Consider the following 13264-nt stretch of genomic DNA (forward strand, 5'->3'; position numbering starts at 1 on the left):
CTACTACCACTACTAGTACCACTAGGGCTAAAACTACTACTCTTACTATTACTACCACTACTACTACCACTAGGCCTACTACCACTACTACTACAACTCGGCCTACTACTAGTACTACTACTAATACTACTACCACTAGGCCTACTACTACTACTACTACTATACCTACTACTACCACTAGGCCTACTACCACTACTACTACTACTACTACCAATAGGTCTATTATCACTACTACCATTTCCACTACTACTAATACCACTAGGCCTACAACCACTACTACCACTCCAACTAGGCCTACTTTCACTACTACCAATACTAGTACTACTTCTAGGCCTACTACCACTACTACTACTACTTCTACTACTACTACTACTACTACTACTACTACTACTACTACTACCACTAGTACTACTTCCATTACTACCACTTGTACTACTACCACTACTACCACTACTACTACTACTACCACTAGTACTACTACCACTACTACAACTAGTACTACTACCACTAGTACTACAACCAACTCTACCACTAGGCCTACTACCACTACTACCAAACCAAAAAAACGAATACTACTTCCATGCTGCTGCTACTACTACTTCTAGGCTGCTACTACGAATACTACACTGCTGCTACTGTCTGTTGTCATCATCTATGCATAGTCACTTAATAACTCTACCTGCATGTACATATTAGCTCAACTAACCGGTGCCCCCGCACATTAATTCTGTACCGGTACCCCTTGTATATAGTCTCACTATTGTTATTTTACTGCTGCTCTTTAATTACTTGTTAGTTTTATTTCTTATTCTTATCTGCATTTCTTTAAACTGCATTGTTGGTTATGGGCTTGTAAGTAAGCATTTGACTGTAAGGTCCAGACCAGTTGTATTCAGCGCATGTGACTAATGAAATTTAATTTGATTTGATTTACTATAACTATTGTTTGTACTACTACATACAAATATATTTGGCCAGCTGAAGCAAGTCACACAATTCATAGAAAATGACAATTTTAGTTTTTTAATTTATTTGTGTCTGTCTCTAGCATTGTGATAATTCAAGTAAGACTGGAGATCCAGATATATTAGACAGCTGAATTGCTTATGACAACTGTAACGTCAGGGGTGTAGTGGAGGAAGAAGTCAGGCGCAGCAAGCAGCGAGTTCAGGGTAGCTTTATTTACACCACACCGGTGAAAATGACAACTCAAACAAATGCCCCAAACAGGGGGAACTAAACAGTTCAGCAAAAAAGACCAATACACAAACAACCGTGATTTACAGTCGAGTACAAACGTATACTGAAAATAATCCCGCACAACCAGCAGGCGGGCAGGCTGGTAAATAAAGCCCAACCAATTAACCTAACTAAACACAGGTGCAACTAATAAACAGACAAGGGGGCGGGGGGGAAAGGATCAGTGGCAGCTTATAGGCCGGTGACGACGACCGCCGAGCGCTACCAGAACAGGAAGGGAAGCCACCTTCGGTGGGAGTTGTGACAACAACCACTGTAATATTACATGAAGGGTAGCCAATACATTCACGATACATGCAGTACAGACATATATTCATTATAACACATTTCACTGAGATCTTGCTTTGTGTTGATGGTGGTATGAATGCCACATGCCCATTGGTGTATTGACACACATTGAGTTGTGGCCCACAGGCCTATGAGGAGAGGTTTAAGAAGTCAATGTCGTTTTTGATGAGATAGTAGACCATGCTTGTCCAGAGCAGGCCTGTGAGACAGAGGCTCAGTAAGGGGCTTGTGTGTGGGCTCCTGATCTGGACCTGGACTGGACAGCAGCAGTCACTGAGGGAGTCACTGAGGGGGCCTGGGGAAGCACACCAGGCTGTCAGTGGCCGCTGGGGTAGAGCAGTGAGAAACATCGGCTATGTCAAAAAATGAGATTTTCTTTCTGCTTCATTATTGTCATGACTCTCATAATATGCGACCACACCCATGTAGATATGGCTGCTTGACATAATGTGCTGTTGGATGTTTGTTCAGGACTTATTGGACTTATTGAACATCTATGTACCCATTAAAGATCTTGTTCACCAGGAGGCTCTTTCTCTTTCGAACCGTCTCTCACAATGTCTCATGAAGAGACAGGAATGGAGACCATGGCAGGAGCGGATTTACATTGGTTGATATCTCAGTCCATCACCAACCAACATAACCCTTAGAACCTGCCCTCTACAAACAAATTAGGCTAAACAAGGAAGTGAGATCGGGAAATCAGAAAGTATGCAACTAGTTCTCACACGTAAACGTTATATGCCAAAACTCAGAATCAATTACTTCCTAAAAGTAATATGATCATTGTGAGATTTTCTGCAGTTTTCAAAGTCAAACTGTAGCAGGATCTCTCTCTCCTGCCTTGATTTGAACCCTTCCCCTTTCAAGTCCCACTTCTTTGCACAGTGTTTACAGGCTCTATTTTTTTGTATCAATTGACCCTGGGGATGAGGTTAACCCATGACTGACTTTGAAATGATGTGTCTGTGTTTATTATAGAAAGACTTTGAATAGGTCAATGGTCAGTATTCATCCTGAAGGGCTTTGGTTGACGCCTTTCCTAAAATATGTTTCTTTAATATCGTTTGTCATTGGATGTCTTCACCATCATATGTTTCTTGGTGTTTTGCTCTGGCCTCAGCAATATAATGAAACATTTAGGAGCAAATATGCAGAAAAGTAAACCAAAACTGGAGGCCAGAATAGCAAAGATCTCCACAGCTACAGTGAACTTCCCAGGAGAGCTGACATAAGCTGGGATAAAGGTGATCCAGACTGCACAGAATATGAGCATGCTGAAGGTGATGAATTTGGCCTCATTGAAGTTATCAGGCAGCTTTCGAGCCAGAAAAGCCAGCACAAAGCACAAGAGAGCCAGGAGTCCTATATACCCCAACACAGCCCAGAAACCAATAGCTGAACCCACATCACACTCTAGAATGATCTTTTCCTTATAGGTCTTCATGTTCTTGTAGGGGAAAGGAGGGGAGACTGTTAACCAAAGAACACAGATCAGGACCTGTATGAGAGTGAAAGCCAGAACACTGAGTCTCTGCTGTGGAGGACCGAACCATTTCATGACATTACTGGCTGGAAGTGTAGCTCTGAAGGCCATCAACACCACTATTGTTTTCCCCAGAATACAAGAGATGCAGAGGACGAAGGTGATCCCAAACGCTGTGTGACGCAGCATACAGGACCACTCAGAGGGCCGGCCAATGAAAGTAAGAGAACACATAAAACACAGAGTCAAGGAGAAGAGCAGCAGGAAGCTCAGCTCAGAGTTGTTGGCCCTGACGATGGGGGTGTCCTTATGAATTGAAAACACAACAGCTACCAGAGTAGTAACACCAGACCCCAGTAAGGAGAAAAACACCAGAACTATGCCCATCATTTCTTCATAGGAGAGGAATTCAACTGGTTTCAACACACAACGGTCCCTTTTTTCATTTGACCAATACTCCAAGTCACATCGATAGCAGCCGTTAGAATCTGTAAGGAGATTAGAACGTCATTCATTCCATGAATCAGTGTGTCATGTGTTTTTCCACATCTATTAGTCTTGTTGGGCAGTGACAGAGCTTGAAAGTATTGCAGGTAGCCCTAAATGCATTATATATTACCTGTGATATTACTGATCTCTCCATCCGCACATGGTACACAGTCATAACAGCATACAGGCTTTCCTTTCTGTACAGCCTTACGAGTGCCTGTGGGACAGCTCTCACTGCACACTGCTGCAGGTGGCTGTAGAGAAATACAACACGTCTGAATAATGGTGCATTTTATATAAATAAACGTGCAGAAATGTTTTAATGTCAATACTTCTGGAAGTTATATTACCAATACAAAACAAGACAATTGAGATAGACTATGTGGATTACGTAAACATTATATAATGCATGTTTTACATTTGTAGTGGTTTGAGGTTTGCATGTGTTATGCTTTTGCAACATAGTCAACATGTATTTAGTCCTACCTCTGCCTGGCCCCCTGCCCAGACCAGTTTTCCCTTGTTGAAGGTAATGCGCTGTTCAGGGGGCATCGAGGAATCATACAGCCCCACAGCATGGAACTGCAGTGTCCCATCCTCCTCCTGCTGCCAGTTCACTAGGTCGTAGCACGCCACCACATCCCCGTTAGCATCGAACCAGATCTCCTCTCCTGTCTTTACTCTAAACCTCACCTCCTTCAGGTACTGTAGCACCTGCTCAACAACATGGAGATAGACAGAGAGAGAGAGAGAGAGTGAGAGAGAGAGAGAGAATGAGAGAGATTGAAAGAGAGAGACAGTGAGAGAGAGAGACACAGAGACACAGAGACACACAGAGACACACAGAGACACACAGAGACATAGACAGATAGAGACAGAGAGACACCAAGAGAGACAGAGAGAGACAGAGAGACACAGAGAGACACAGAGAGACACAGAGAGACACAGAGAGACACAGAGAGACACAAAGAGAGACACAGAGAAACAGACAGAGGGGGATGAATCATATGATATGTGCTTGCTCACCTGCTGTGGTGTGTAGACTGGTCTGTTGCCGCTGTCTGTGTCATTCTTTAAGTCTGTCAGTAGGTTGTGTAGAGCGTGTGCAATGGCATATACAGCTGTGTACACTTTATTGGATATTCTCAGCTCTGACACGTCCGTGTATTGGTTCTTCAGCTTTGCTAAGCTCTCTGTTCCTGTGCACAGCGTGCTGCTGCCCCCCTTGAAGGAGCACTGGAACACAGTCTCCCAGAACTCCCTGAGCAGGGTGTTGTCTGGCGCCTGGGAGGGGTGCACCTTCTCTAGGAACACCTCCAGACCATCCAGCCTGGCATTCCTGATGGCAAAGCCCACCGCCCCACTCAGGAAGCCGTAGGCCTTGTTCTCCGTCAGCACTCTGGCTGTGATCCAGGCCTCGCTGCCCACCCACTGCAGCCCTGGGTCTCCCTCCAGAGCCAACTCATTCAGCAGGGGGAGGAGGTCCCCCAAGCCCAGGAACAGCACCACCACCCTGGCTGTGGCCTTCCTGATCACCCTAACGGTTTCCAGGAGCTTCTCTCGGGGGTCTGTGCGGTGGATGGCCTCTTGGTACTCTACACAGACTCCTTCATGCCACGCTGCCTCCAGGAATGTGGCCATGCCGTTGTTTCCATAGTCATTGTTGCTGTTCACCACTCCCACCCAGTTCCATCCAAAGTGTTTGACCAGCTTTGCCAGGGCTCTGCTCTGGTAGAAGTCACTGGAGATGGTTCTGAAGAAGGAGGGGAACTTTTTTCTGTTACTCAGACAAGCACAGGTGGCAAAGTGGCTGATCTGTGTGGAAGAAACGGGAAGATTTGAATTGATCTTTCATACATAGCTGACATTGATTATACTACCTCTAAAGAGCCCAAACCAGAAGGTGTCTCACCACAGGGATGCTGAATGGTCCGACCAGGGATGATATTCCGATGGTGGATGTGGAGCTTGACTCCCCTACAATGCCCAACACGGCAGGAGATCTGGAGCAGGAGGAGGGGTCTCCCAGGCTGTCCTCAGGCCCAGGGCTGTTCATCAGGGCCAGGGCTGAGTGGATGGCCAGGGGGGCAGAGCTGCAGGAGTCATAGACCTGGTAACCCAGAGACAGTCCTGGGAGAAGATCACTGCTGTTGTTGATCTCCTCCAGGGCAAAGATCAGGGTCTGTGCAAACTGGAACTCACGTGGGTTGAAACTGGACAGCGGTAACAAAACAAAAAAAATATGTTAGTTGAAGCCAGGAATCGCATATGCCACAATCACATACGCCAGCAAAACTGATATACTCGGTCGAGATGAGTTGAGTAGTGTTTAGTATAACAGAAACAATTTGTATAGTTGTTTTGTCCAAATGCACAGATCATCTACAATAGTGTTATTAAGCACTGTGCCTAATTTCAGTGAAAGACAAAAAAAATCTATCTTGATGAGAAATATTCCCAAACTGCTAAAAGTTCCCAAAGACAGTTTTTTTCAACACCTACCTGATACAGGGTGTTTTCTCTGGTCTGGAGGTGAACGAATGGACCTTGAAGAGGGCATTCCTATGTAGAGCAAACACTGCCCCAATGTTGATGTCCCCCTCGGCAGACAGGAGAGGCAGAGCGGGTTGGCCCAGCAGAGAGCAGATTGTGGCTGGAGCAGCTATACCCCTCATCACCACCACCAGCAGCTGTAGAACCATGTCTGTTCTCAGTGCCATGCCAGCCTTCAGCAGGGCAGCTGTGTCTGTGAAGGCAGACAGAAGGGTTCCTCTTTTATAGAGGTGAAAGTGCCCCCTAAGACGCTGGAACTGCCCATACACTCCCTCTCAAATAGTGGGATGTGGTTCTAGTGTTTATTGTTTCCCCGGGGTACAGGATGAGAGAGGGAGGTGGGATAGTGACAGAGGCTGGGCTACGTTGCTAATATGAGCAAGCAGTGGATAGATAAGTGCAGGCTTCTGACATTGTGGATATAAAACATCATATCCATCATGCTTTTTCCAAAGTATTTTTTAGTTTGACAATTTAAACTCGTACATAAAACAATAGAATAATTACTTTATATTTCAAACAAAAATAATAAAAAATTGTATCTGTCATGCCTCCACATGTTTTTTGTATGACAATTTAAACACATACATAAAACAATAGAACAAGTATGGGATTAAAATAAATAATAATTGTTATATTATTTTACATGTGTGTTGAAATTGTCACAAAAAAAAAAACATCTGGTAAAGCAGATGAATATAAAAATATAAAATATACATTTATATTTCCACAATGTCAGAAGTCTGCATTTATTTATCCACTGCTCATATTAGCAACGTAGCCCAGCCTGTCAGTATCCCAACTCCTTATCTCATCATAGACAAGGTTTTTGTCCAGCTCACGGTTTGTCCCGGGGACGTAACCTGATGGTCGCAAAGAAGGCCCTGATTGGTGACCCACTGATTCACATCACCGCTTGTTACTGTTGCAAGGCCCTGATTGGTGAACCACTGATCCAGCTCTTTGTCTTTGGTAATCCTAGGGACAAGCCCACACAGTGCTTTTAACATAGTGTTTTCAAACATATTTGACACACGTCAACAGACAGTACCAGTCAAAAGTTTGGACACATCTCCATATCCAAGGCTTTTTGTTTATTTTTACTATTTCCTACATTTAGAATAATATTGAAGACATCTAAACTATGAAATAACACATATGGAATCATGTAGTAACCAAAAAAGTGTTAAACAATATACACTGCTCACAAAAATAAAGGGAACACTTAAACAACACAATGTAACTCCAAGTCAATCACACTTCTGTGAAATCAAACTGTCCACTTAGGAAGCAACACTGATTGACAATACATTTCACATGCTGTTGTGCAAATGGAATAGACAACAGGTGGAAATTATAGGCAATTAGCAAGACACCCCCAATAAAGGAGTGGTTCTGCAGGTGGTGACCACAGACCACTTCTCAGTTCCTATGCTTCCTGGCTGATGTTTTGCTCACTTTTGAATGCTGGCGGTGCTTTCACTCTAGTGGTAGCATGAGACGGAGTCTACAACCCACACAAGTGGCTCAGATAGTGCAGCTCATCCAGGATGGCACGTCAATGCGAGCTGTGGCAAGAAGGTTTGCTGTGTCTGTCAGCGTAGTGTCCAGAGCATGGAGGCGCTACCAGGAGACAGGCCAGTACATCAGGAGACGTGGAGGAGGCCGTAGGAGGGCAACAACCCAGCAGCAGGACCGCTACCTCCGCCTTTGTGCAAGGAGGAGCAGGAGGAGCACTGCCAGAGCCCTGCAAAATGACCTCCAGCAGGCCACAAATGTGCATGTGTCTGCTCAAACGGTCAGAAACAGACTCCATGAGGGTGGTATGAGGGCCCGACGTCCACAGGTGGGGGTTGTGCTTACAGCCCAACACCGTGCAGGACGTTTGGCATTTGCCAGAGAACACCAAGATTGGCAAATTCGCCACTGGCGCCCTGTGCTCTTCACAGATGAAAGCAGGTTCACACTGAGCACATGTGACAGACGTGACAGAGTCTGGAGACGCCGTGGAGAACGTTCTGCTGCCTGCAACATCCTCCAGCATGACCGGTTTGGCGGTGGGTCAGTCATGGTGTGGGATGGCATTTCTTTGGGGGGCCGCACAGCCCTCCATGTGCTCGCCAGAGGTAACCTGACTGCCATTAGGTACCGAGATGAGATCCTCAGACCCCTTGTGAGACCATATGCTGGTGCGGTTGGCCCTGGGTTCCTCCTAATGCAAGACAATGCTAGACCTCATGTGGCTGGAGTGTGTCAGCAGTTCCTGCAAGAGGAAGGCATTGATGCTATGGACTGGCCCGCCCGTTCCCCAGACCTGAATCCAATTGAGCACATCTGGGACATCATGTCTCGCTCCATCCACCAACGCCACGTTGCACCACAGACTGTCCAGGAGTTGGCGGATGCTTTAGTCCAGGTCTGGGAGGAGATCCCTCAGGAGACCATCCGCCACCTCACCTCACCTCATCAGGCGTTGTAGGGAGGTCATACAGGCACGTGGAGGCCACACACACTACTGAGCCTCATTTTGACTTGTAAGGACATTACATCAAAGTTGGATCAGCCTGTAGTGTGGTTTTCCACTTTAATTTTTGAGTGTGACTCCAAATCCAGACCTCCATGGGTTGATAAATTCGATTTCCATTGATCATTTTTGTGTGATTTTGTTGTCAGCACATTCAACTATGTAAAGAAAAAAGTATTTAATAAGAATATTTCATTCATTCAGATCTAGGATGTGTTATTTTAGTGTTCCCTTAATTTTTTTGAGCAGTGTATTTTATATCTGAGGTTCTTCAAAGTAGCAAAGTAGCAATCCCAAGGGTCCCAGCTACAACATTAATGGTCGTTTTGTTCAATTAAAATGCTTCTTTTTATCCCAAAGTCAGTTTAGTTGGCGCCGTTGATTTCAATAATCCACACGTTCAACATGCAGACAAAGGAGTCCAAAAAGCTACCGCTAAACTTCGTCCAAACAAGTAAAACAACGTTTCTATGCAATCCTCCGGTACTTAAAATGTAAATAAACTATAATATTTCATATGGAAAGTAGTATGTTCAATAGGAAAGAAAGATTTGTAAGCGCTCTCCCTCTCCCTCGTTAGCCGAAAGACAATCTATCTTCAGGTGATCTCCTAACAAAAACTCCAAATGCTTTTTTTTTTTTTTAAGAAGCCTGAAACCTTGAATAAAGACTGTTCACATCTAGTGGAAGCCATAGGAATTGCAATCTGGGAGACGGATGTACATAGAAACAATAGGTTTCCATAATAAGAGCCTGGGAGCTCAAAAAAGAAAATTCTGGGCAGATTTTCTTCGGATTTTTGCTTGCACTATCAATTCCCTTATAGTCTCAGACATGATTTTAACGGTTGTAGAAACTGCAACATATTTTCTATCCAATGCTACCAATTATATGCATATCCTGGCTTCTGGACCTGGTACCAGGCAGTTTACATTGGGCACGTCAGTAAGGAGGAAATTCAGGAAACTAGACCCTATCCCAGAGAGGTTTTAAATGTGGTTTTAAATTGCCGTAATGACAGCTTTGCCCACTCTTGGCATTCTCTCATCCATCTTCATGAGGGATGCTTTTCCAACCGTCTTGAAGGAGTTCCCACATACTTTGAGCACGTGTTGGCTGCTTTTCCTTCACTCTGCAGTCCAACTCATCCCAAACCATCTCGATTGGGTTGAGGTGGGGTGATTGTGGAGGTCAGGTCATCTAATGCAGCACTCCATCACTTTCCTTAGTCAAATAGCCCTTACACAGCCTGTTTTGGGACATTGTCCTGTTGAAAAACAAATGATAGACCAACTAAGTGCCAACCAGATGGGATGGCGTATCACTACATAATGCTGTGGAAGCCATTCTGGTTAAGTGTGCCTTAAATTCTAAATAAATAACTGACTGTGTCACCAGCAAAGCACCATCACACCATCCCACTTCCTCCTCCATGCTTCACGGTGGACACCACACATGCAGAGATCATTCATTCACCTACTCTACATCTCACAAAGACACAGCAGTTGGAAGCAAAAAATCTCAAATTTGGACTCATCAGACCAATTGACAGATTTCCACCAGTCTACTGTCCATTGCTCATGCTTCTTGGCCTAAGCAAGTCTCTTTTTCTTGTTGGTGTCCTTTAGTACTATCAGCAATTTGACCATGAAGGCCTGATTCACGCAGTCTACTCTGAACAGTTGATCTTGAGATGTGTCTGTTACTTGAACTCTGTGAAGCATTTATTTGGCTGCAATTTCTGGGGCTGGTAACTCTAATGAACTTATCCTCTGCAGCAGAGGTAACTCTGGGTCTTCCTTTCCTGTGACGGTGTCACGCCCTGACCATAGTAAGCTGTTTTTCTCTGTGTTGTTTGGGGCGTGATAGTGAATAGAGTGGGTCATCTAGGTTTTTGTATGTCTATGTTGGCCTGATATGGTTCCCAATCAGAGACAGCTGTTTATCGTTGTCTCTGATTGGGAATCATATTTAGGTAGCCATTTTCCCTATTGTTAGTTGTGGGATCTTGTCTACAGTAAGTTGCCTTTGTGCACTCCAGTAGCTTCACGTTTCGTTTGATGTTTTGTTTAGTGAGTTTCTCTTTATTAAAATGATGTGGAACTCTATGCACGCTGCGCCTTGGTCTCATCATTACAGCGATTGTGACAGGCGGGCCTCATGAGAGCCAGTTTCATCATAGCGCTTGATGGTTTTTGCAAATGTTCCGTATTGACTGACCTTCATGTCTTAAAGTAATGATGGACTGTTGTTTCTCTTTCCTTATTTGAGCTGTTCTTGTCATAATATGGACTTGGTCTTTTACCAAATAGGGCTATCGTCTGTATTCCACCCCTACCTTGTCACAATATAACTGATTGTCTCAAATGCATAAAGAAGGAAATAAATTCCACAAATACATTTTAACAAGGCACACCTGTTAATTCAAATGCATTCCAGGTGACTACTTCATGAAGCTGATTGAGACAATACCAACAGTATGCAAAGCTGTCATCAAGGCAAAGAGTGGCTATTTTGAAGAATCACAAATATACAATATATTTTACATTTACATTTAAGTCATTTAGCAGACGCTCTTATCCAGAGCGACTTACAAATTGGTGCATTCACCTTATGATATCCAGTGGAACAACCACTTTACAATAGTGCATCTAACTCTTTTAAGGGGGGGGTTTAGAAGGATTACTTTATCCTATCCTAGGTATTCCTTAAAGAGGTGGGGTTTCAGGTGTCTCCGGAAGGTGGTGATTGACTCCGCTGACCTGGCGTCGTGAGGGAGTTTGTTCCACCATTGGGGTGCCAGAGCAGCGAACAGTTTTGACTGGGCTGAGCGGGAACTGTACTTCCTCAGAGGTAGGGAGGCGAGCAGGCCAGAGGTGGATGAACGCAGTGCCCTTGTTTGGGTGTAGGGCCTGATCAGAGCCTGAAGGTACGGAGGTGCCGTTCCCCTCACAGCTCCGTAGGCAAGCACCATGGTCTTGTAGCGGATGCGAGCTTCAACTGGAAGCCAGTGGAGAGAGCGGAGGAGCGGGGTGACGTGAGAGAACTTGGGAAAGTTGAACACCAGACGGGCTGCGGCGTTCTGGATGAGTTGTAGGGGTTTAATGGCACAGGCAGGGAGCCCAGCCAACAGCGAGTTGCAGTAATCCAGACGGGAGATGACAAGTGCCTGGATTAGGACCTGCGCCGCTTCCTGCGTGAGGCAGGGTCGTACTCTGCGAATGTTGTAGAGCATGAACCTACAGGAACGGGTCACCGCCTTGATGTTAGTTGAGAACGACAGGGTGTTGTCCAGGATCACGCCAAGGTTCTTAGCACTCTGGGAGGAGGACACATTGGACACATTTTGATTTGTTAAACACTTTTTTGGTTACTACATGATTCTAAGTGTGTTATTTCATAGTTTTGATGTCTTCACTATTATTCTACAATGTAGAAAATGGTAAAAATAAATTAAAACCCTTAAATGAGTAGGTGTGTCCAAACTTTTGATTGGTAAGGTACAGGTGAAGTCGGAAGTTTACATACACCTAGCCAAATACATTTAAACTCAATTTTTCACAATTTCTGACATTTAATACTAATACAAATTCACTGTCTTAGGTCAGTTGGAATCACCACTTTTTTTCTGAATGTGAAATGTCAGAATAATAGTAGAGAGAATGATTTATTCAGCTTTTATTTATTTCAATACATTCCCATTTGCAACCAAGCTTTAACTTACTGACTTATGTCTTGAGATGTTGCTTATATATATATCCACATAATTTTCCGTCCTCATGATGCCATCTATTTTGTGAAGTGCACCAGTCCCTCCCGCAGCAAAGCACCCCCACAACATGATGCTGCCACCCCCGTGCTTCACTGTTGGGATGGTGTCCTTCGGCTTGCAAGCGTCCCCTTTTTTCCTCCAAACATAACAATGGTCATTATGGCCAAACAGTTCTATTTATGTTTCATCAGACCAGAGGACATTTCTCCAAAAAGTACGACCTTTGTCCCCATGTGCAGTTGCAAACCGTAGTCTGGCTTTTTTATGGCGGTTTTGGAGCAGTGGCTTCTTCTTTGCTGAGCGGCCTTTCAGGTTATGTCGATAGAGGACTCGTTTTACTGTGAGTATAGATACTTTTGTACCTGTTTCCTCCAGCATCTTCACAAGGTCCTTTGCTGTTGTTCTGGGATTGATTTGCACTTCTCGCACCAAAGTACGTTCATCTCTAGGAGACAGAACGCGTCTTCTTCCTCAGCGGAATTACGGCCGCAAGGCCCCATAGTGTTTATACTTGTGAACTATTGTTTGTACAGATGAACGTAGTACCTTCAGGCGTTTGGAAATTGCTCCCAAGGATGAACCAGACTTGTGCAGGTCTTCCGACTTCAACTATACTTGGCATCCTTGCTCTATACAATGGAGTGCGATGGAGCAGAATGTTCTGTTTTTCTTTTCAAAACTTGTTGATGACTATTTTTACCCTGTACGCACGTGCAACTAACCCCAGGTGAGTTAAATTACACTGTAAACGTGTATCATTACTACCAACCAAATTAATTTGGACATTTTCATTTGTATTGGCCCTGTGCACTTTTAAATCAAATGTAAACACTAAATGTTTCTATTTCAACTTCAACTTAATTTGAAATAAATAGTGAATAATGCAAAGATG

At 44.3% G+C, this 13264-nt stretch overlaps 1 protein-coding gene across 1 annotated transcript; it reads right to left on the reverse strand.

Moving 5' to 3' along the window:
- Positions 1 to 2505: 2505 nt before the first annotated feature.
- On the reverse strand, positions 2506 to 6254 carry LOC139548363 (extracellular calcium-sensing receptor-like). The gene is made up of 6 exons (XM_071357998.1): positions 6026 to 6254; positions 5436 to 5736; positions 4550 to 5338; positions 4010 to 4237; positions 3654 to 3777; positions 2506 to 3522 (listed from the first exon to the last, which is right to left on the reverse strand). The coding sequence occupies exons 1-6, from the start codon at positions 6241 to 6243 to the stop codon at positions 2606 to 2608; spliced, it is 2577 nt and encodes an 858-aa protein (XP_071214099.1). The 5' UTR covers positions 6244 to 6254; the 3' UTR covers positions 2506 to 2605.
- Positions 6255 to 13264: the final 7010 nt, after the last annotated feature.

The sequence above is a fragment of the Salvelinus alpinus genome, chromosome 21, assembly GCF_045679555.1.
Source record: "Salvelinus alpinus chromosome 21, SLU_Salpinus.1, whole genome shotgun sequence".
NCBI lineage: Eukaryota > Metazoa > Chordata > Actinopteri > Salmoniformes > Salmonidae > Salvelinus > Salvelinus alpinus.